This window comes from Neopsephotus bourkii, unplaced genomic scaffold (assembly GCF_033783945.1).
Source record: "Neopsephotus bourkii isolate Nb327-2 ecotype Australia unplaced genomic scaffold, CSIRO-AGI_Nbou_v1 NB_1630, whole genome shotgun sequence".
NCBI classification, from domain to species: Eukaryota; Metazoa; Chordata; class Aves; order Psittaciformes; family Psittacidae; genus Neopsephotus; species Neopsephotus bourkii.
In genome coordinates this window covers 4076199-4101105 of record NW_026902105.1, presented here as the reverse complement: position 1 = coordinate 4101105, position 24907 = coordinate 4076199, and the positions used below count along the sequence as shown (strand labels likewise).

The following is a 24907-nucleotide window of genomic DNA, read 5'->3' as shown; positions in this document are numbered from 1 at the left end:
TTTTATGCGAACATCGTCTGTTGACATAATACCACATTCTGGAATCACCTATTCAGAAATAAAGAAATGAAAAGGAGCAATGTAACTTCAATCCTGTCTTTCTGTGAACACTTGTGTTTTGCTTTGTTGCTTGTCTGTTTGTTTGGACTTTTTTAAAACATATTGTATTTGTACGTTCCTTAAACATTGAGTAGCTTAAAATTAAGGCTATGGCAGTAGTATGCCATACCTAATACCAGGGTACTAACAGCATTTAGACAGAGGCCTACCATCAATGTTCCCTTTCCTCTTTCCTTCCATTGACCATGTTGCTTTACCACCTGTTTGCGTTCTGGAAACTACTTTCACAAACTGGGAAAAAACAAACTTTCAGCATTTTTTAAAAAAGGGTGTTTATTTAGATTGTTACCACATTTTGCTATCATATTGGATACATGTCTGAAATTAACCCTGTTGTGTAAGCACGAAGAAAGAAGCAGAAATTTTATTTTATATATATATTTTTTTTAAGAAAAGAAGCATCTAAACTACAATTATGCACAAAACATTCAAAAAAGTTCTACTTCATTCTCCTCAACTACACTTCTATACAAATGTGAGAGCACTTTATAAGAGGTGAGGCAATGTGAGGTGATACGCTGTCCAGGACCATTGTGGATAGCCCTGTGGGTGTTCACATCATGTCAAGATATCTCCATTTTTTTAATGTTTCAGTTTATATGAAGTGGCCAACCCTAACACTTGCTGTGTGATGCAATGTGCTGTCCAGAAGTGCTGCTACATTAATATCTGATTGTGTTTGGAACAGAAGGAAGTGCTCTTTTAAGCTAGCTTTAAACATGAAGAAACTAACTGTAACAGCAGTAAAAATGAGAAATTCTTTTGTAGTCACCTGAGGTACTCATAAATACAGTATAACAAAAATTAGAATCAAGGTGCATTACTCAATACACTATTTTTGGTAATTAAATATAAAGTTGCCTCTGTGCAATAAGAGCCAAATTCCCCATTTACAGGTAAATAATTAAAGATAATAAAGAAACCGTCTTATCCCTTTCCATGTTTGAACAAGACAGCCAGAGACTGCAGCCTGGCTATAGGCAGACTACCAGCTGTCTCTCTGGCCATACAGCAACTCCAACCAAAGTGCCCAGAAAACCCTCTGGAGATTAAAAGTTGCTGGATACTACAGATAGGAGGTTTGACACGAAGTGACCAGCTACAGATTAGTGAGTAACTTAACTGCATTTTGAACCTCTGCTCCTCAGTCCCTCAGACATGACCCAGCCAGTTTCATGCCTACATGTCTTCCACAAGAGTCACTTTGGCACTGAACCTCCCAGATCCCATTAAAGAGTCTCTGCTGTATTCCACTGCTTGCCCGGCCCAACCCTGCACACTTTCCTCCTGCAGATTCCCTTCACAGCCACACTGAATCCTCTTTCCCTTATCAGGCTGATGCAGACCTGCCCCATGCATTCCTCCCTGCAAGAAGACAGCGAGAACAGGGGGCAGGATCCAGCTGCTTATTGTTTTCTTTCACAAACCCTGCCATGGGCACAGATTAACACCAAAACTAGATGGTGGCAGCAAAGTGAAAAGGCCTTTCAGAATGCCTGCACATGACGATTGGAGTGATGGCACGATTCACTGCTCGACATCCATCGTGGGCTACACGGTTCTGTGCTGCTTTTGTCTCCAAGGGCCTCATTCCCACCAAGTTTTCCCCTCAAACAGGGAAAATATTTACAGCCAAGAAAAGGCAAGCTAATAGCTTTATCTTGCACAGATTGATAGTGCCTCAAATTTACAGCTGCTTACACAGAGCAGATACTTTTTCAGTGGTTTGCATGACCAGCCTAGAAGGGTCTTCTGCTCTTCTCACCTGCCTATTCACATTAGATTTGACATTTGCGCAAATCCACTTTCCTGTTAGAGACAGGCATCACTAGCTAAGAGTTTCATGTTTAGAAATATATCCCTGTCTACCTGTAGGTACCCATAAAGTAAGTGAATTTTCTCTGATTCCTGGTAAAACTAATGATTAAATTGTGTTGCCTTCCTTGCAGAGCTGAGTTCTCACCAACTGTAGGCAGAAAGCAGTATTGTGCAAAACTCTTCATACGGCTGTTTGTCAAAACTGCAAGATTACATTAAATCTCAGAGAGATCTGAAAAGACGTAGGTGATCTCTTTTTACTGTAAAACATGAGAAGAAGCACCTATTTTAGAAGCACACCTCTGAGGCTTGAAAAAAACTAATCAGCTTCTCATTTTCTTGGAACTATCAGCTATTATGGAACAACTGAGTGGAAGAAATGGAAGGAAATGAAAGGCAGTAAGCTCTAAGCACAATTGTGCACATGGATACAAACTCTACACGCAGCTGAGCACGGGAGAATTTTGCCAGCTTGGCAAAATTACTGGAAGAGATCATTAAAAGTATATAAGTAGGAGATCTACCACTCTAAATATAACAAAGGTATCTAAACAGGTAACTACAAATATTTAATAATTAAGTAACGAGTTTTTCAGTTCAGATTGAAATCGTAATTGAATGCCTAGACAAGTCTTACAATCTGTGATTTCTTGTTAAAAACAATGCTTTTAAAATTTCTGGTGGCTGCATTCAGACTGTTTCATCAAAAGTAACAGTAATGTGATGGAGGGCATTGTTTCATAAGGGTTTTGATTACCCTGTAATTCATGAGGTTTGGCTAACTCCTAGATGGAAAAAATTAAGATCTTTATTAGCCATTGATCTATTCCAAGTGTACAATTAGAATTTTACTATTCTGCAATCCTGATACTAACCTTGGTCTACCACATCTCATGACAGGGCTGCAGCACGGCTGATGAAGTCAATAGCCACTATTTCTACTGCAATTGCCAACAGCACTTGAGTCATTTTTGTTCAAGGTACCCAACCTTCCACTACTCTGAGATGTATATTCTTAACGTACTTCAAGACAGAAACTTGAAAGATCTAAAAAGTATTTGACATCTGGCACAGTGACTCAATTAATTAGCGTGCTGAATTAATTAGCTTGTGCCGTCTCCTGAGCCAACAGCAGTGAGATTGTAGTCGGCAACACAACACTGCTTGAAAAATGAGGCACTTCAACAGGATATTACACGTACAGGCTTATACAGTGCAGAGTATAAGGGTAGTAAGTAAGCTGTAACCGTTATATCTGGATAGTAAGTCCTGGGTGGCAATGCCCTATTCCTAACACTAAACATTAAGTCAGGTAAGATACTTGTAGTCAGCCAGAAACCTAAAGAGACCAGCTGCAGAAATTGTGGCATTTACTCACCTGAAGATCCCTGAATTTTTCTTTCCTTTCCTCTCTATACTAAAAACTCACGTTACAGTGTTTCTCAAAAAAAAAAAAAAAAATTATTTGATCTCTGTAACAGTGCAGTGTTTGAGGCTCTTGTTCAGAAATTAACTAAACATGCTGTCAGCCACTGAGGTGAACACTGATGTGTTTCACTGAATTCTAGGGAGGTGAGGCTTTATTCAAATGAGCTTTCCAAACCAGATATAAATAACTTAAGTAAACAAACATAACTCCTCTTATGAACAACAGAAAGCACGTATGCTAGTGAGAAAACTAATCAAATGTGTCAAGCAAACTGAAAAATAATATATAAACCAGAATCAGTTCAAGAAAAAAAAATATATGTAGAAGCAGGCAGTGGGTTTGTGTTGTTTGAAAAATAAACTGAAGTTCTATCAGGTTTGTATTTCTTCACAAAGCATTTTAAAGTAACAAATGTAGGATTACAGGAAACATCTGATATTTGGGAAAAAGAAACAATACTTATGATCACAGAATAATTCAGGTTGGAAGGGACCTCTGGAGGTCATCCAGTCCAAACTTCTGCTCAAAGCAGGGCAAACTTCAAAGTCAGGTCCAACTTCGAAGTTAACTCAGATTGCTCAAGATCATATGCAGTTCAGCTTTGACTGTCTCAAAGGATGGAGTAGCTCAGAGGACAAAACAATATTTCTGGCGACTACAATTCTGTTTATAAGAACCTTTTCAGACTTCCAAATGTATTTATACTAGCAGGCAAAACAAAAGTAAAATCTTTCAGGTGGTAGCAAGAATAGAGTTTCTGGTTTTTAATTTGACAAGAAACAGACTACTATTTTACCTGTTTGGGGAGAAAAAAAGCCATGAGTGTTTCCATCCTACATCTCTCTGAAATAGGTTGAGAAAGTTCTTCCATCCTATTACAACAGTGAGACTAAAAAGGCAGCTCTGCTCACTGCTTGTTTGCAAGTTTACTAAAACCAAAGTATCTAAATGTTTTTGTTACAACAAAACTGGTATTTGCCCAAATTTCCAATGTAATAGCATCTTAATATATGCCTGTGCTACCAAAGGAGAAACAAGCTCCTGCTAGAAGGATTGTGGTTTCTCTATATGCCCTTCAAAAAACAAAAATCAAACAATACTATCAACTGCTGACATGTTGTAAATTCATCCTACAAATATCTGATGACAAATTTTTGTAACAAACGGTCAATCATCATAATCTCCCATACTCAAACTTACTATCTTCAAGTCTTACACACCTGAGGAAGTGGTACAAGTGGACAGAGCAATAGAGAAAAAACAAAGGTAGCATTTTTCCTAAGGTATTACATGGACTGACTTTAAGCTACACCAGGAGTAAGGTTTCTGTTGCATGAGATTTGATGAAAGTAGTAACAGAGGAATCTTAGAAAATCATTTGAATTATAGGTAGTTGTTGCAAATTATGCTTTCTGAAAAAAAAAAACATTTTGGGAATTCTACTAAGAGAATAAAGTAGATGAAGAAATAAAAATGAAATGGATAAAGAAACTGGAGACAGACAGTAAAATTGTCCATTTTCCCCTTTCTAACAATAAGATGCTTGGAGTACTTTTGAAAATCCATCCTTTATTCAGGTGCCTGCATGGGAAATCTAATCTGGGTTGGGAATATTGACCTCCAGGAAACTTAGAGAGTTTCCATGCCACTTTCTGTCAAGTCTTATTAGCACCTTTTTATTAATAAATCACGCTAAACAGTCTAAAAAATATCAAAATCTTAAGTGGCTACTATGTACTTATAATAATGCTTCACTACAATTATAATATGCATATTTACAGAAAGTAACATGCATACTATCCAGCAAGCCCTTAGAAAGTGAACTTCATTATATAGGCATAGCTTCTCCAGGAAGGAGTTAAAGACTATCAATTTCCCCCATTTCCTCCTATGTCCACATAACCCCTCTCTCACACTGTCCCATATGGTAGTTCAGCAATTCAGCATTTCTCACTCTCTTCAGGTCCTCTGAGGGCAACTCAATACCCCCAACACTGGGAAGTTCAGCTTCTCCATTTACAGCACAGATATGTGTACCCCAAATGTATGTGATGATATGCTTCTATGAAAAAGTTCCACAGGTCTTTATGCTAATACATTCCTGCAAAGTCTGCAACAGCAAACAGTGATCCATCTGAAGATAATGGTTCTTCAGAAGTATCCCACAGGGCAATGCATGTTCCAAGACTGTCTAAACCCTTCTTCTACATATATTTATTGCCTTTTTTTTTTTTTTAATCCAATACAGGGTCACCTTTCATCTGTTCTCAGAAAATTAGTCTGAACTACACACAAATAATATTGAAGCTCAGACTTAAAACCAATACAAACAAAAATGAAATGAAGACTGAGGAATGACATGATTTTCAGTGCACTGAACTGAAACTAGCAAAGCAGTATCTTGAATATGGTCCACATACTTTCTGCAATCAGAATAAAAAACAAGGATAATTGAGAATATATTATATGACAGGTGACTTTTCTTGTCTTTCAAAATACTTTTAATCTGATGGAAGATCTTGCTATGTCCAGTAACATTAAGCATTATGGCAAATTTAATAAATTTTATCCTAAAATAATGCAGCTATTTGTTTTCTATACCATCCATTAGTACAAATAAATTAGTCAGCAAGTAATGTTGTGAAAAATTTTAAAAGCCACTAAAAATCAGCTCTTAGTACTGAAATGAAACAGCCTGGTTCACCAAACAAGGAAGTGACATTTCCCTTCTGTAAAATAACAAGTTAAATACTATTAACCTGTGCTCCAAATAACTTTATGTGGATGGTTGCCATAGATGAACTAATTGGAAAACAGCCAAGTACCACTGTCCATTAAAGCTAACAATGCCTGTTTTCAAATGCTCTGGCTGAGCAGTAATTCAGGCTATTCCCTAAAGAGCAACACACAATATAACGAAGCGAAGTGCCTCGGAGCATCTACATACCAAGGTGTTATTATTCAGATCCATCTTCCCAGCAAAGGGCCCCCACGTTGTTCCAACTGGAAGCTGCTGCCGGCTCTGAATCTTGCGCTCCCCGTCTTTCTGGACCACCTCCAACTCTCCTGCAAACAAAGAAAACAAGCAGTGTTGAGAGTACTTTCACTTGTGCCTTGACAACAACCACCTCTGCCTTTGTGTTAGCTTTATACACACAATGTTCTGAGGACCCATATAATGAGAATTAATTATGCTTGTCTGAAAAACAACTGATCTTGTCATCCTGCAGAAGAAAAATAAACCTTCTTCCATTACAATTATATTGAAATTTGGTTTAGAAAGTCCTGTTCCTTTCTTGCATCTTTTCACATGCATTAGATTGAAGGCATTTTTATTCATAACAGTGGATTCATAAAAGTTCTACAGAAATGCTGACGAGGGGGGGATGACAGCTGAAAGGAAAGAGCGCACTAGCAGCCACACCAGGTGCATTAACCTCCTTGATGCATTTTGCTGCACAAGACCAAATTCTGAAGCATTCAGCTACTAAAAATTTTAAGAGAAATACTGTGCAGTGATAGAAATCCACAACTCTTCTAATTTTGAAGAAACCATTTCCTACAGTTAAAAAACGGATTTTGAACTGTGTGAAATTTTACAGCCAGCAACATTTCAGAATTAGACCCAAAATAATTTACATTCTTACCTTTAGGTTTTAAAACAAAATCTGTAAAAGCATTGGAAAGGTGGTATAGTGATTTATTTATTTTTTTACTGTGCATTACTTTGTCGGGTTTTTTTTACAAGCAAATTTTATTTTGTAAGTCAAGACTTCACAATGAACACCTAAAATGATTACTTTCACTCATTTAACTTCTCTGTTTTTTTTCCAGTGAAAAGAGAAAAAATACACAATTGATCATTACTGTGGAAGGAAAAATAAAATTCAATCACCACCTTTCTCCCCAACATTTTTTTCACTTCATTTCAGGATTAAAATATAGTCTGGACAGCCTCCTTCTTTGAAAACCGTCTCTTCAATAACCCTATTTTTCTATGAACAAATGTTCCAGTGAAAAATAGAGAAACAGTTGTTTACTCATAATTTCTAACATTTTTTTTATAAAACAATGCAAAGAAATTCTTATCTCAGACTTTAAGAGGGATAAAATGGAGTAAGGAAGAGAGGCTGATTTGTGCTTTTCTTGTTAGATTGATTTTTTACATGCTGCTGCACTTCCAAGCTTTGGCCTTCCTCAATGTAGGCAGAAAATTCACTATTCTCACAAGTGACAGAGTTCACCTTTGCTGTAGCCATGATTTCTCCTGACCTGTTTTCCCTGTCTGGTAAAGCCCCTTTCTCCCTTTCCATACCAACCAGATGCAACAGCAATTCCTGCCTTTTGCATGAGCATGTCCCTCGTCAACAGCTCTACCCCAAATCAGGATGGTGGTTTTCCACAAACAGGGTAAAGTCCCACTGTGCAAAAAGTCACCTCGCCCCAGATTTAGAACTGGCGGCTGTTGTGAAATGAACCTTGGGCCAGAGGAAGTGAGTAACTCCTCCTGGCTTACAGGCAGCCCTCACAGACTTCCCCGAGCTAACCATTCCCATGGATGCCTGGATTTATGTTGCAGCCAGGCTGCAAAGCTCTTCCTTGTCTGCAGGGGTTAATCTCAACTGTTTTCCAAAGAGAAGACTTGGCTCCAAGTTCCATTTTCAAGCACAGAAATCTAAATTTCACCTCTGATTGTTGCAGATTACAAAACTACTCTACGTAAAATCGTGCATCAGATCCTTCCTGCAAACTGGAACAAATCAAGGAAATAGAGCTGTATCAGGTTACAAAAGCTTCTACGTATGCGGGTGAGTCCTCTTCATGACAGTGTTATGACATTTTAAAAGGCAGTGTGTGAGCAGAAAAGCTTACGGAAAAATTGTATCCAATTTACACATGCAATATATGTGCCCCCAAACAGGGGGAGAAGGGGGAAAAAGGCAAGCTTTTTTCCTTCTCACAGTCATATTGTTACAAGTTGTATTAACTCTAAAAAAATCTCTTTATATGTTAATTATGGAAGACAGAAATCTTCCTGGTATTGCAAGGTAACATGTTGATCACTTAGACATACTGCAGAATCTTCTCTATACGGAGATGAAAACTGCAGCATTTGCTTGCTTTTACGCACTAAAAACCCAGCCATGTCTATGGACATGTCACATTTAACTGATACCAGAGGAATCATGAGAATCTTTGAAAACCCTTTTAAAAAATAATTCAGCCTCCCTTTCTGCCACTGACATTTTTCATTTGAAAAGGGTTCAGACACAGTCAAACAGTGACTCCTTATCTGTACCTGTGGATTTACAAGCAGGCCTGTCTTTTAATGGATTAAGAACGACAAACTTAGGGCAGATCATTCAGTGATACCAAAAAACCTACCTAAGTTTTGAGGTACACATCACTGCACTTCATATTTCAAATAAAATTAATAATATGAATCTTACAGCTAGTATCTAAGACAAACATAAAACCAAGCAATTATTTTCCATAACTGTTTTTTCTTCCCTCTAGTTGATAATCAAATATATTAATATAGATTATTTCTCTCCCTTATTCTTTTTCTACGGTCCCAAGATGCAGTTTGGGCAATACGTTTCAACATGCATGAATACATTGAACTACAGATGGGGTAACATCATGCTGAATTCTACTGAAGTGGCTGTATTTTCCCCACCATTCAGAACACCATAACAGAGGAGCAGACTGCAGACAGGGTTACAAAACATTTTGCTACATAATCTTCCAATACCCCTTGATCATAGTTCTCCAAAGAAAGATACATTTCTCTCTGGTCATGATGACCAGTTGTCATTTTAATGCTATGGGTGAATTTTAGAGTTGGGAATGATAATCCTCTTCTATGGTTGGACAGAGACATTTTGGCTGCACTTGTATAAGGTGCAGGACATTACAATTTGATCCTTGGCAAAGATTTTTTTTTCTTTCTTTTTTTCCCACTGAAAATATTTGTTTATTTGGGGGTAAAAATTAACACTGAAAGTTAAAAAAACCTAACACTCCACATCAGGGTCTGCAGCATCTGCTAAGACTTATTCTATTTTTTTTTTAATACCGGAGTCTTCATCTTTTGTAAAATCCCTGTATACGTTCCTTTGTCTGCCCTAAGCAGAAAGACCAGGGGCTGGTACAAGAGTTGTAGAAGAAAGATTACAAATGTCACTATTAAAAATCCTCTCCTGAATTCCCCTGACCCCAGAGTAAGAACCCTGCAACTTTTTTTTTGCATTCATTTACAACATTTTGGTCCTCTGAAATATCCTGTTTGGTGAATGTTATACCAAAACCGCAGCATCAGAGGGGCCCAGCCCTCGGCTCATGAGAACAAGGCTGTCCCCTGCTCAGTGCCTACTTCCCACAAGGACACTGGGTTAAGTGGTGCCATACCTGTGGCCCCAAGTAATGTGTGACCTCAAGGGAGTTTTCTGGAAAAAAGAGAACCTCACCCTGTGACTCTTAATTAAAAGAGTTTGAAAAATATGTCAGTGAGACAAGATTTCGCCTTCAGCCTTGGAAGTTCAGATATAAGCCAGAAGCACTCTCTGCAGCTAGTATCCCCTGCACTACTGCTCAGCGTCTTCACAGATTACATCAGGAAAAGGAAGAGGATCTGAGATTTCATTGCTGTATCACAACTGGCATTAAGAAGCATAAAGACTCAGTTGGTACTGACTCTTCACAGATGCTTGTCCATGGATATCTCAATGAGCAGGGAGAAAAGGAAAGAAAGGATGAAACACTGCTGCAGCTTCCTTTAATCTATGCTTCAGCCCAACAAAAGCAGAAAATTCTGTGCCAAACACTGTTACGAGTTTCTGGTGATCAGCAACTGCAACAGACCACCTCAGTACTGAATATAATATTCCTTCATGTAACAGCAAATTACAATATATAGAATTAATTCACACCCCTGTGATAAAGTATGTGATAAATTCATTATCCCTATGGCAAAGTCAATAAGCAGTTGCGTTTTGCAGTTTTCATCCCAGACTTCTAAACTGTCTGATTGGAAAGGACAGAATCATAATAGAAGCAGCACTAGGAAATACAAGTAGAGACGAAATGATGCTTACTTTATGCAACTTAGGTGAAAAGAAATTTATTTAAGAGACTTTCCATTTAGTGACATTTACTTTCCTTTTCCTTGCTATAGAGCAAGTTTGAGGGTTTTTTTCAGCTTATTCTTCAGGAACACACTCATTTCCAGCTTGCTGAGTAAGTTTATAGAAAATATTTGAGACACATAGTATGGGCTAATCAATTTTTGTAAAAGATAATGCTGTTAGTGCTGTGGGCTGTTTCTCTTATCTTGTTGATGTAGCATACTTTTAAAGTCTGTGATTACTCAAAGACTTATGATAGCTGCACTGTAAAAGAAGCCCCAAGTCATGACTCACTAGCACAGCTACAAAACTTCCCATGGTTTTTAAGATATTAGGCCACCTTGGTGGATACAAAACTGGCATGAAAGGACTCTATTTAGGATTCTTTTCTTACATACCCATATTGTTTCAGGGATGCTACATAGGGCTTGCATAAAATTGAAGGTAGAGAGGTCAGTTTAGCTTTGTCTTCTACAGAAAAATCAGAATAATTAGAAAGAACTGCATAAAACATTTAGTGTACACAGGAACCTAACAATAGCTTTTTGGCCCTTAACAGGATTTCACCACAGTCAAACACCAGAAGAGTTTAACTATTCACAGTATTCCTGAACAAGATAATACCAGCTTTCATTCACCTACCCACATTCTGGAATAAGAAACAAAGAAGTGTGTATCTGAAGGTGAAAGATGAACAGCATTTTGTGGGAGAAAAAGTGAACTACTTCATTCAGAAATAAGTGCATCCAAATTTACGTTTAACATTTCTAAGCAAGTCATTGATAGTTCTGGCAGTAGGCTTTTGTTGTTTGAGAGGTTTTTTAATCAGGAATAGTTTTCTAAGTGGAGTCAGTTAAAAAGACTGAATAAGCTCTTCCTCTGCTATAATTGCTGATTGGTTATTTGACATCATGGGCCTCTACCTAAATTTCCACTAGCAAATGACTCCTATTTGCATATTTCCAGTGCACAGCCACATGGCTCTCTAATGAATATTTCTGCATGGCAGAGAAACTGTATTTTCAAACAAGGCTGTAGTAGTTTCAAACAAGGACTGCTCTGAAGTCAGAGTAAGCTTGTTAAAAACACTCTCAGAAGTTCTTAAATGCTACCCATCTAAGCCCAGAGCCCAAGATCTGCCTATGCAGAGGAATAAACTCCAATTAATATTTGACTGGTGATTACCTCCATTATAACAAACTGCACACAGCAGTTCACAGAGAGCAGAGAACTATCCCATTTCCACTTCTGTGACTCTTAGCAAGGTAGCTCCAATATGAAATGCTCATACACTTGCTTGGCAGACATAAACTGCATTATGAAATACCTCCTCTAAATTCTCTTCCCTCAATTTTCAAGTCTCTGAGACATAACACACACTAAACTACAGTTTTGAACATAAACTTGAAATACGACATTCTCTATTCAAGTACTCCAGTCAAAACCTGATAAATCAGGCTGGCCATGCAGTGATCTTATCCTGCCTGACTCTTTAATAAATCGAACCTTGTAAGTTCACGCTGTTGGAAGTTGTCACTAAATGAAATTGTGACCTTATCCGATGCGTGAACTTATCCTGCTGACAACTACATTTATTGTGTGGATAAGCATGGAAAAAAAAATAAGGACTTTCGATAATTGTGATCTTAGCCATATGCAACTCTAACAGATGGGATCTTTCTGACGTTCCGTTAATGATTTGCCTATGATGAGCTTCTACTCAGAGAAAAAAAATAAATGTTCATCATAGGTAAGTAGTAGGGGGACTGGAAGATGGTATAAAAAGTGCTCAAAATGGTACTGGTTGACAGCACTGAATCAGAAGCTATTAGCCTAACACAAATAGCTTTGAATTAGCTTGTAATTGGACTGGAAAAGATAACATAATAGAAGTGGCAAAACAGAAACACTCCCATTCTACAGGGCTCATTTCACAGTCCAAAATTCTGAAAGAAGCAACTGAGAGTCTGCAGCAACTAGATGAGGTTGCTCAGAACCCCATCCAACCTGGCCTTGAAACGTTTCCAGGGATGGGCCACATACCACCTCTACGGATAACCTGTTCCAGTGCCTCACAACCCTCATCGTAAACTATTTCTCAAAATGGCCAACCATCTCACCTTACCATGCTTGTCTGTCAGGGATTTAATACATTGTGTTACCTAATTTTCACATCTCTCCACAATGGAAAGCACTGTACATGTTCTGCAGTGCGCTGACTCTGGAGTAAGGTCTGGAGGGTGTCAGGGTACAATCTGCTCTGCAGCACTGCAAGTCTGCTGTGGGATACAAGAACTAGAGTTATCTTACTAGAGAGACATGCGTACATATGAGATGAATTCACACTGAAGTCCAAACAGTAATGGACCAAATTTTAAACAATCTTCAAAAGAAATTTTATAACTAGCTTTGCAATAAAAACTGTATTCACATGGTTCTGGGCACAGCCAGAGTTTACGCTATATCCAGAAGAAACTGATGGGGTGGACAGTTTTTTAACAGAGCAGCCTCTGTTGCTTCTCTGTCACCCCCAAGCAACTCCTCCTCCTAACCAAGATCCTCTCTGGTCCCAACCCTCTTAAGGAGTAGGGTCAACCAGACCTCCCAGTACAATGGCTGTGAGACAAGTAGACCCAAGTATAGCCCGCAGGTATTGACTGTTATAGGCTACCGGGCTCCTTTGCCTACACTTAGAAGCAGGTCTTGGTAGCAAACAACGCAAGAGAAGCCACCACACACTGCTCCATTCCTAACCAAGCTGCCAAATGTTGCCCCCGCTTGCCAATGCTCCCACCGGGAATGTGTGCACTTTAGGTAAGGATGACAAATGAACAGGCTTCTCCATTTTCTGTAACAAAAATCTTGCTGCTCCCTACCTTTCTTTAGAGCCCCGAAAGTCAGAAGCAGAGTTTCTTTATCTCTCCTACCTGCTGCTTAGTACTGTAAATGGCAGAGAGTGCAGGTACTATCCTTATCTGCAACAGCACTGTCCTACAACAGACAATAAAAGGAAGGAAAGAATATTTTGAAAGTGAGGATAGGGAAAGACTAGGCAAAGATTTTCAGAAAAAGAGACCACAGAAGGAGGTGAGTGGAAATAAGTTTAAAAAATGAGGCAAGAGAGAGGGAGTCTAGGAAAGGAGCCATTTGAAGACCCAAGCTGGGTCTAATCAGGATACAAAGACACAGCCTGGAAAAATGGGAACAGAAGACATTCAAAGAAAAATCGATGCAGAAACTTTGCCACAGAGTGAGAGGAGGCATATATATTTCCAACCTGAAACATAAGGACAGAAGTACAGGAATTCCCACTGAGAAACAGAATATAAATGCTAGTATCTTTTCTTAGCCAAGGCACGTGTGTTGTTAGAGTGCTTAATTCATAAGCTAAACCAAAATATAGTTATACCTCATTGCTCAGCTGCATCCTGGCTAAACTGAACACCTGAAGCTTGTCTACATTGCACCCAGTGATATGACTACACCTGACATTTGGTCAAACCCATTCTGCATCTCCAAGACAGATCATGATACAGGCTATAAAACTTTTCTGAGCTGAAGTTTCATTACTGGTTATTTACTTTACACCGGGCTCTGGTTATGACAACAAAATACCAACATAGTACTCCATCCACCCTGGTTGATGTGACCTTAGGTATAGGTACATAAGCTGCTCCAGACTGCCAACTGCAATGCGGAGCTAACCTCAGTGATGTGAAGGTGCCCTATGTCACAAGTACACAAGCACAGGTCTTCAGAGACCCACAGTTTCAAAACAAGTGCATGCACTGATACTTACAAAATTCATGTTTGTGCTCTGTTTGTAAAGTCTGCATTTGCTTATATACAATGAATGCAAAGTGGAAAAACATACACTCCTGTAGTGCTTTACACTCCTGTAATCTACAGAATTCAGGAACACAGGATCCCATCCGAGGTTAGAAAAGCATAAACCCACAGTGGTGAACATATCTGCATAGATTTGAAATGACAATGCAATTTCTACATTTGGGGGGGGCTGGGAGGGAGGGTGATTAATTAAACGAATGTTAAATAGCACATAAATTGAGTAACTTATTGAAGATACAGCTCACGGAAAACTACTTAATAACTGTCCATCAAGTACACCATCTAAATAAAGGCTCAAGCTGAGCTATTACAGAAAGTACTGTTTTTTCCCTGGAAGTCAGAAAGGAAGCAGTACAGAATGAACACTGCTGTTTGAGTCTGATTAGCTTTTTAGTAGAACAGACCCATATACAGCTATATAGACTTTTTATTTGCACTGCTTTGTTGAACTTGCAGAAACCTGCTTAAAGAAAAAAAATGAAGGGGAAAGAACTAGAAAGGAAAAGCATTTATTCAAGATGCTCTAAAATTGCCAAAGATTTGTTCAAAGCCAAGTTCCATCTAATATGAAAAATACTCTGTTCATAACAGCATCTTGTCTACAGACAGAGGCAAAATAAACTCAGCGATCATGGTAAAATCCTGATTCTGCAACAGAATTAGAAGAAACTTATTTTAGTTTCCAGTCTACCCACTGCAAGTGAAACTGACACCTCTTTTTTCAAGACAGAGGTGTTTTCTTCATACAAGAAAAAAATATGCTTGTCTTTCTCAAGAATTTTCCTTCTGCACATTTGGCTGCACAGTTTGAGAGGTTTGTTACTCCCTGAATGTGCTGAGGTAAAACTGGAGTAGAAATATTCATGAAAATATAGAAAAAAGAAAAAAAAAATCCCAACAAGCACAGCTGAAGAGCCCTCCCTGCAGTTTTCTGAGAGAGGAATACTGCAAAACCCCGTTCTCACATGGACGCTCCATACCAGCAAAAATGATTCCAAATTATAACACTGTGCAGACCCAGTGAGTTGAGTAGGTTCTTTATCCCAGCTACACGTAGCTTGCACAGATTTGCTCCCTCTCTCTCCATCACAAATACACATGACACAGAAATGCCAGACTTGGCAAGAGCAGGCTGATGATATTACTGAAGAGGGTTTTCTTGATAAGATCATCATCTGTTTCTGGACTCTTGGGTATGCTCCTTTCCTCAGCAGAGGAACAGTCACCCCTGATAAATTTCCCTTTGTGTGCAGATTTTCCCCTGATATATGTGAAGACATTTCAGTCCTTGTTGCTTCATATAGCTCAGATACAGTTAGAGGTATATGGAGCATTGTATGTAAAGTAATAGAAAGGGGACACAATTGAAAATATGGTTTATGTAACTCAGACTGAAGCATCTTCTGAGATAGATGCTATTCTGTGGGAAGAAAATTAAACATTTCACCATCACCTACACCAATCCTTCCCTAGGACTTTTTGGAATCCTTTTAGCTTGAAAGACGCTAAGATTTTCTCTTTTTTACATTATTATTTGCATAAATGTATGATATTTAAATAAAATAATTAATAGACTTTGCTATGTTTACGCAGTATTGTTGGATTTCTTTTATACTTGGACAAGCAAAGAATATCAAGATAGCCTGTGTGAATGCAGAAAGCTACTAATGTTAACTTAATATGAAGACCACTGTATTAATATTGACATCATGAAATGTATTAAATGAACAAAAATGTTTTGGAAAGTATTGGTTTTAACTCTGAAAGAAAGAGCAGTGAGATCATCTGTGACTGAATCTGTGGTGTCTTCTCATATTACAGTACCTATGCTTAGAGATAGAAGGATCTATTTTCATCTCTCATTTGTGCAACAGCAGATGAAGTTATTTGCTTTCTATCAGATATGCATGCTCAGAGTTATGAAACCACTGCTTAGATGCTGATTTCTAGCTCACAGTCTGTGAGCCAAACTGCCCAAATGTCTTGTTAAAGAAGCAGATGCTTTAACATGATTTCCCTATTTCCTTTCAATGTTCGCAATAAATTTCTGAAAGAAGAAGAGTACCAAGAAAAAGACAAAATTCTCAACAAAGACTGAAATTTATCAGTGTTTAGCATAACCCCCCTAAAGTTCTAGTTACTGTTGATTAGGAAGGTGAGAGGAAGACTGGGACAAAGGGAGATTGAATGCCATGCTCCACTGCATGCATGCAATATATAGTTCCATCCATTATAATTATAATTTATATGAAAAGTAACATTATTATAAATAGAGATAAATGTAGTATAACTATAATGTACAATATCAAGATTCAAATTAATCATTTCTTTGCACTTGCTGGGGATGGTCATGCATAACAGACACATGGCTCTGCACTGCTCCAGCACTTATGAGTTATGTGCTTATCTACATCTTCTATGATCAAGTATCAGCAATGACCAACACAGTTTTTTAACACTGCTGTGAAAAGGGAATTGACTGCTGGTTTTGGACACAGACCAGGGTACCCTCCCTTGTTCCTTCAGTGCCTTAGTCTAGACTCACACTGCTTTCACATGCAGCTCTATCTTAGCATAGCCAAGAGCTTGAAGACAATATAGTGATGCCCATTTATAAGGTAGACTGTAACTTTGAGCAAAATATACCTTTGAATAGATAATAAACACAAGTCCTCTGTGCTACCTAAATCCTACTCTGAGGCTTATATAAGACTTAAGTAGAATATTGATTTTGTGGTAGCCATCTGTGCAGGAATGATCTTGACCTTCATATGAGCAAGTCCCAGGGGCATGATGTGAGTAAAGCACATCCCAGAGGGTTCTGCCTTACTGCCTTCCTCTTTGAATACTTCATTACTGCTTGGACAGACATAAGAGTGTGGAGCCTGAGGAACAGCCATGGCTGGCACATGGGGCCTGTTCTGTGGCAGGACATAGATGGTCTTTGGCAAGAGCAACCTTGCAAGACTAATTCTTCACAGCCCAGACTTTACTTCTGTAAATGTAGAACAAGTCTGCATTATCTATGGCTTAATGTAAATTTCAGTCTAAATAAGAAGCTCAGAGTCACAGAGCGAGTCAGTGCCGGCAACAGGAGCCCTGACTTTCTGTAGCAGTTGTAATCACTGTTTTTGACACCCTCACACAATATATACAAAGAAATTATTATTTTGAAGAAGTAGGTAAGTATTTCTGGCAAAACACAGCAATTAAAAAGGCAGTGTCAACAGAGATCAAAAGAATCATAACTCAGAATATATGTGGGCTACAGAGTTGTCTTTGAAGCGTTAAAACTGTCCCTATAATATGATGTTTAAAAAATACTAATGTCAATTTACAATGGCTTATTATCCTAAAATGGTGATGTATTATAGGAATACAAGATCTACAGCCTGCTATTGAGTATTAAGTATACATAATTAAAATAGTTAGGTACATAGGAAACAATGATACTGAAAAGGCTGCAGGCTGACATTTTCATTCTCCTGCTAACAGAATCAGCAGTTTACAAAATGAAATACAATAGCATAAAGCTCCCCTACTATCTGCTCCTTCTTTTCCTCCCCAAGAAAAAAACAACAACACATGCATCAATTCTATTTCTATTTTAACCATGATTATTATTTTAGAATCACAGAACCATCAAATGGTTTGGGTGAGAAGGGACCTTACAGATCATACAGTTCCAAACCCCATGGCCATGGGCAGGGACACCTTCCAATAGACCAGTTTGCTCAAAGCCCCATTCAGTCTGGCCTTAAATGCTTCCAGGCATGGGCATTCACAACCTTTCTGGGCAACCTGTTCCAGTGCATCACATTTTGATGTACATAGATACTTTTTAACTTATACTTTTTGATAGCCACAGACAATTTTCTGTACAAGGAATCCTGAAGAAAGGCAGGTTTTTCCCCCATATGTTTTCGTCTCAGTTAACAAAGTACATTAACAACATACATAATGCATTCACTTAAAAGGATAAAAAACCCTAGATAAAAAAAAAATAAATACTACTCTTACATACCCAATGACGTATTTAGCAGTTTCAGAATCAAGACTTGGACCACTCTTTGGCAGATTCCAGGGCCCCAGAATAAAACTTGGCTTTCTATACTATCTCCTGTCCCTCAGACACTGCTTTCTTACCCAGCTCACCTGCCACCCCCACTCTCCCTATTGCCTTCTGTGGCCTCACTGCTCCTTCTCAATGGCAAGTACTGGGTCATACCCAAGATCCCAGTGACTGCCTCCAATAATGTCCAGAATTAAATGTCAGAAAAACAAGAGGAGTAAGGCATATATGCTCTCCTGTGCACACCTGGTATCCAGCTTTCTGTCTTCTACTGATCACAGACCATCTGCCAGCTAAGCCTCATCTGCCACTTCAAATTCCCAAAAGCCATTTCCTACCCTCATCAAATACAATTCAGAACCTGATAACCCTTTCACTAACATTTATATCTTGTCTCAGTCATCAGATGCCGTCCCAAGTAGAAAAATTTCTATTCTCTTTGACTGTATTCAAATAAACACAACACTCCAAAGAAGATTAATTTATTCTACAAAAACCCTGTTTCCAACAGTGTGAACCTCCCCAGCATACTGGACAGACATAACAATAGTTGTGTTGCTAACATCTTTCTTACCGCATATAGCTATTATTATTTCTTCTCCTCACGCACGCTACACTTTACACAGTTAGTAGATAATACAAGGATGATATCTTCCAGTCCACAAACAGAATCTCCCAATGACCTGCTTCTAACATCCCACAATCAGGAGTTGATACCTACTAACTGAATGATTTCTACAGTAGATGTCCATGAGGAGAATGGTACAGCACGCCAAAGCTAAGTGATGAAGAAGTAACAGCCAGTGAGCAGTTCTCTTCCAGAAATAGCCAGACCAAACTTTTTACATTGAGTAGAAGCTTAATCAAATGTAGGAAAATGTTTAATTTTGCTTTTTAATCAGCCGCCCTTGTTCAAATAAATGCACATTTCTCTCTTCTCAAATCTTTTTTTTTTTCCAGACTTCTAAGTCTCAACTCAAATAACATGAAGGTATTTCTAGGTTATCTCCATTTTGTGACACTGCCCCTTAATTAGGCTGCAGCCTCCAAGAAGGCAAGAACCGTATTTCACCTACTCCTAAACATACCAAGAACACTGTCCGGGCTACATAAATAATATTAAAATTGAAATAAACTAAGGATACATCCTAAGAAAAAGATTAAATGAAGACTGCATTGTGAACAATTTTGCTTCCCAAGAAAGACTGAGTCTTTCACTGCACCAGATATGGCCATAATATGTTTAGGTACTTTCGATATGCTTCTGCTGTCTTCTCCATTTGGCACCCAACACAAAATACTGGAAGTTACTTTCCAAAATGAGAGACAGACAGATATTTGGAAGGAGTACCAAAGAAACTCTTATCAACAGGTTACTCAAACCTTTGTCAGCTCCCATGTAGTACTTTCTCATGCATATCACAACAAATAGTACCAAAAAGCTATAAAATAAAGGTGATACATATGTATTTCATAGAAGGCCAGTCCTGCAGCAAATGTTTTAGTCATAAACTTGAAAGATCTGGGCTTGATGAATTGGATTGAAGCCTACCTCCCATGGGACCTCCAAAATCACTCATAATCTCTCTGTAACTGTAGAAGTAATACTTCCTTTCTCTCACATTTTATTGACCTGTCTTTTTTAGGTGGCAAGCAATCCAGAGTGGGAAATGGAATTGTGTTTGCATCTACAGATACACATATAAAAAAATGTAAACCAGATGCATAGACATATGTGATAGATATTTATAAACACATTTTTATTTCTAAAATGTATCTAGGATAAAAGGAACTGTGTCAATAGAAACAAACAGCTTCTAGGTGATACTGTAATATACACAGCAAAAAATAATGTATCTTGACATTCTGAAAGGGATGCCCTTTTCAAATATGCTGCATCTCTTTTGTCTCTGGCAAGTAGGATTGCAAAGGGGCTTTGATTATGTTTCTGATATGTTCTCTGTATCATATTTTAGAATAGTTAAAGCTTAGTCCCCATATCCTCTGAGTAAAGTGAAAAGTCGGACAGAGAGAAAGAAACAGAGGGCTATTTCAGATGGAGTATTTGAAGTTTGAGGTCTTTGCTTTCATTTAATTTTAGAATTTATCTAAATTCGACCATTGCATGTTTTTACCCTTGAAATAATTATGATAAACGAATTTATGTAAGTAGAAAAATACTGCATACAAACTGCTTTTTACCTTTTAGATACAATCACAAAATAGCAGTACCTTTTAAAATACTGAGTTCAATTGTTCCAAAACATTATATATAACAGAAAACAAACCGTTCACTCCACAACACCCTTCTTACCTGCCACTGAAACATACAGATCTCCTTTTCTAATTTACTGTCATCTTGCTAGAAATATTTAGACCAATTAATACTATTTCAATTTGAGCGGCAGTCCACTCTTCAGTGTAATTCCAGAACAAGTGGTCACCTATTTTTAGGATCTTTGATCCCAAGACTTTTATTCATGCATCATTCTTTTGACTGTCTTCGCAATCACCTCCTGACAACTAACCACTAGTACTGCATGCAATAAAATTACTTCTGTTCCTCCTTGTCATGAACAAATGCAATAAAACCTCTAACAGCAAATCAATGTCTACTCTTTGTAGCGAGTATAATTATGGTAAGAAGCGGCATGCAAATCAATATGAAGACTGTGAGTAGAAGCTTTAGGTGTGTCAGTCATTTGTAGTAGCTGTTTACAGTTTGCACAAACATAGAGCACTTGGAAGAACAAAATAATTGTTTGAAAGCCACAACACAGATCTCACAATTATCATATCAACAATACACTTCTGTATCCATAAGGCTTTCAGTATTCTCATGAAGAAACAGAGGCATCACATCTCACCTGTCCTATGCCAAGAAAGCTTGGTATAGATAGTGTAGAATTTAAAAGCACTACACAATAAAGATACCACTGTCTGACAAACCCATTATTTCACTGAGAGGTATGATACTTCCCTCTGAAAGGCAATAAAAAGTAAATTCCATGCTGCACTGTACATAAAGAACAGTTAAAATGAAAAATTTGTTGTGTGACATCCCATGTTGTTAACAATATAGGCAGATCAAGATAAGTGGGTGGATTTGGATCATCATTTGAAGACACAAGGCCATATTTGCCAGTCTATTATGTCATGTTTCTTGAATTCATGAACCCAAGAGTGCAATAACTTTTTGTGACATGATGGAGAAGTTACATTTTATACATGCTCTAAATACACAGGCAAGATAAATGAATTAAAACCAGCAACCATACTGCTTTTTTTTTTTTTTTTATGTTATTGAGCAATATAGAGAGTGGATAATTCTGAGGTCTAAAGCATAAAAAACATTCAGAGAATAGCAATGGAAAGCAAAATCTGATTGCCAAATGACATATGTGAAATTAGCCCCCACTTTTCTAAACCAAAATAGTAGAAGAATATGAGTAAGAATAAAATGTTAAGGAGATTCTTTGTTAATTTGAAGGGGAGCACAGCACCAGGATCACATACAGTATGTCTGGAGTTGGTGATTGGCTCGAAATGCTATCCACTTCCAAAAATGGCTCATCCCATTTGGAAGGCATGTAACATTTTAGGAGCAATGGTTATTCACATTTTTCTTCAATCATTCTCATTCAAAACACAGGTAGATTAAAAAAAATAAATGTGCAAATCAACATACCAAGATAAAATGGTGGTAAAGTTACTAGAAAATGCCACAGTTCTCTCCAAAATGTTTAGCTTTTATTATTTGACCGATTACTAGTTGCTTAATGCAACTGCATTTATCTTTAGTCACTGCAAATATATGCAATTTTGCACTTCCAAACCTATGCTTTAACAATATGCTAATTATACACTGGAGATGATCTGGAAAGAAATCCACTTTGCTCTGATGATATAAGGGAGTGACAGTACAATTTACATTAAGAAATGTTTTCTCATTTTTCTCAAAAATTGGTTTGCACTCAGCCGGAGAAATCTAAATTCGACCAACAGGCATCGTTCCCTGCTTCTCCATGGTTACAAAGTAACATGACAATCTGAATGTCGAACAAGATGCACATAAGAATGGGTTACAAAACCTCCTCTGGACATAGGTAGAGAGGCAGCCAGTGTTTTCTTTTGTAATCTGATTAAACGGATGAGTACTGTACAGAACAATATTGAGATGTTAATAGCAGAAATTCTCAGTGACAGAATTACAAACATTTTGAATTAGCTATTTAAAATTGTCTAAATTAGCACCCAGGGCAGTTGGCCAGTCCACATTCCTGACTTCAAGTGAAGACTTCTAACTGGAGAGGCTAATGTTAAGGTTTCCCTTTTGTTTGTGCCTTCATTCACTTACTTTGCTTTACTCCCAAGTTTAACACGACTATACCACAATGTTCTTTTGGCACGTTTTCCTGCCACATCAATACCAACCAGTACAGACAGAGCGAAAGAGAGGGATTGGTTTGTTGTGGTTTTCCTCTTAGTGTTCAAGGGATACAGACTGCATTGACTAGGAGATGGCACAGTGAGAACCCTGCTTCCAGGCACAGTGCTCTTCATCAGCTACAGACATCTACGCACATGAAATCTGAGGGCTAAAACAGGTCTTGATTTATGTGTTTGATTCAGAGCTATCTTGCCAGGTACATTATGAAAACACTATATGCATAACATCCTCAGACTGATACATTTCATTACTTTGTGGATTCATGGGGAAACAGAAACTGAGTTTTTCAAATTTTTAGGACCATACAGCTTTAGAGATACAGCTGCACCACTCTTGCAATGTAGTCACAGTAACTCCATGCAATATTAAACCTCTACCTATGCATAGCAAAGATAAACTTAATGCATTGTAATGATGTGCCACAGATAACACTAAGTATTTTCTCCGAAACAGAGCCTAAAATAGTCTGGCATCCAGAAGTGCAGATCCAGAGTTCTTGAAAACTATCAACAACAGTGGACAGAACAACAGAAAAAAGATCTATGAGGATGGGCAGTTCGAGTAAATGATTACAATCACACCAACCACTTCTGCAACTTTATTTAATAAAGGATGTTCATTTAAATAACTGAGAGTCAAACTATTAAATATTTCCATCAGACAAAAGTTGGCATTTATTAAAAAAACATTTTGTGCAAGAGAACACCATCACCTTCAGGTAACCACTCCTTAGCTTCTATTTGTATTATAAATTTATTTCTCACATGGAAGAATAGAACTTGAAAACTAAATTCAAGCCAGCATTATTAGGAAATTTAACATGAAGTGTGAAGACAAAAGCACGTAAGCCCGAGGTTAAAAAAAAATTCCATTATAATTCCACATAAAGATGATGTTAATCTAAACCTTATGAAAATTAAGATCAAGATTTTAATTGCCCTCAGCAGGTTTCACTTAGGTTCTACATGTTCAAGATGATGGTTCAGTGTAACTTTGCAGTATTCCTAAAGAATGCTCACCCCATCACCCCTTCACCTTCTCAACAGTTTTTCGATTTCCACTGAAACTGAGGTGTCCGAAATGACTTTCTTTATACAAACATGTTTTCAAATCTTTGAATATGCAAAAGCAAATTTTTACAGTTACTGTACTTTCTCAAAGAAAAAAAGAAAGCCATGATGAATATGAAACTCTACAGTGATATTCTCTGGAATATTTCAGGGTGATAAACTGTGAACTGAAAAAAAAAATACATAGAGGAAATCAATGGTAATTTCAAACATAAAATTCACTGCACCAGAACATTTCAACCCTTACAACAAGACCACTCCCACAGCATGGAAGTGGGATGGAGGCCATCAGTGGGCCTGTTTGAAGTTCAATTTCAACCAAAGGATTTGTTTTGGAAGTGAGGACATTTAAAAAAACATAACGCTTTCAAACCTACATTTTGATTTTTCATACCTCTGGAATGACTTCATAACCACAAAATATTTGTCCAAATTAGGATTCCTAGCTTGTCAACTTAGGATAACTAGCTTTTTACCAATTTTTTCTGGAGGAAAGTGTTTATGTTTTACATGCAGAAAAAGTGGTTGTTTGGATTTTTTTTTTCTCCAGGAGTTCAGGATAGCAACAGCTTAACAGCTCCTGACAACAGCTCTTTCATTCTTTCTCCATTCCATTAAACCTGAAACACCCCCACCCCCCCCCCGAAACAGTGAATTTGGACAGTATTTCAACCTAAACATTCCACTGTTCCAGGCTTCATAGAAAAACAGTATGATAAATCATACTCTGTATATCATGTCTCTGTTCACTTTCCTGGCACTATCTGCTTGAAGCTAAGAGAAGTCACCATCTGCCAGTTGCTGTATCATAGTCTTTTTAACGATACAAAAGCATGCACAGTGAATAAACCAAGGATGACTCTTCACAGTTGTCCTTGTCCCATTGTTCTTCTTTTGGTTTTGCGTTTATGGGACAGAATAGTAAAATGTTTGCAGAAGCTGAAGAGAATTGGAAAAAAAAAAAAAAAAAAG

The 24907-nt window shown here is 37.8% G+C and overlaps 1 protein-coding gene across 3 annotated transcripts in view; it reads right to left on the bottom strand.

The window, feature by feature from the left end:
- Positions 1–24907, bottom strand: part of ZFPM2 (zinc finger protein, FOG family member 2) — a 303211-nt gene that overhangs the window by 147706 nt on the left and 130598 nt on the right. For all 3 annotated transcript variants that reach the window (XM_061373386.1, XM_061373387.1, XM_061373385.1), the window contains one exon: positions 6315–6433. In XM_061373386.1, the coding sequence (XP_061229370.1) occupies positions 6315–6433 (119 nt within the window). The remainder of the gene's footprint in view (positions 1–6314; positions 6434–24907) is intronic.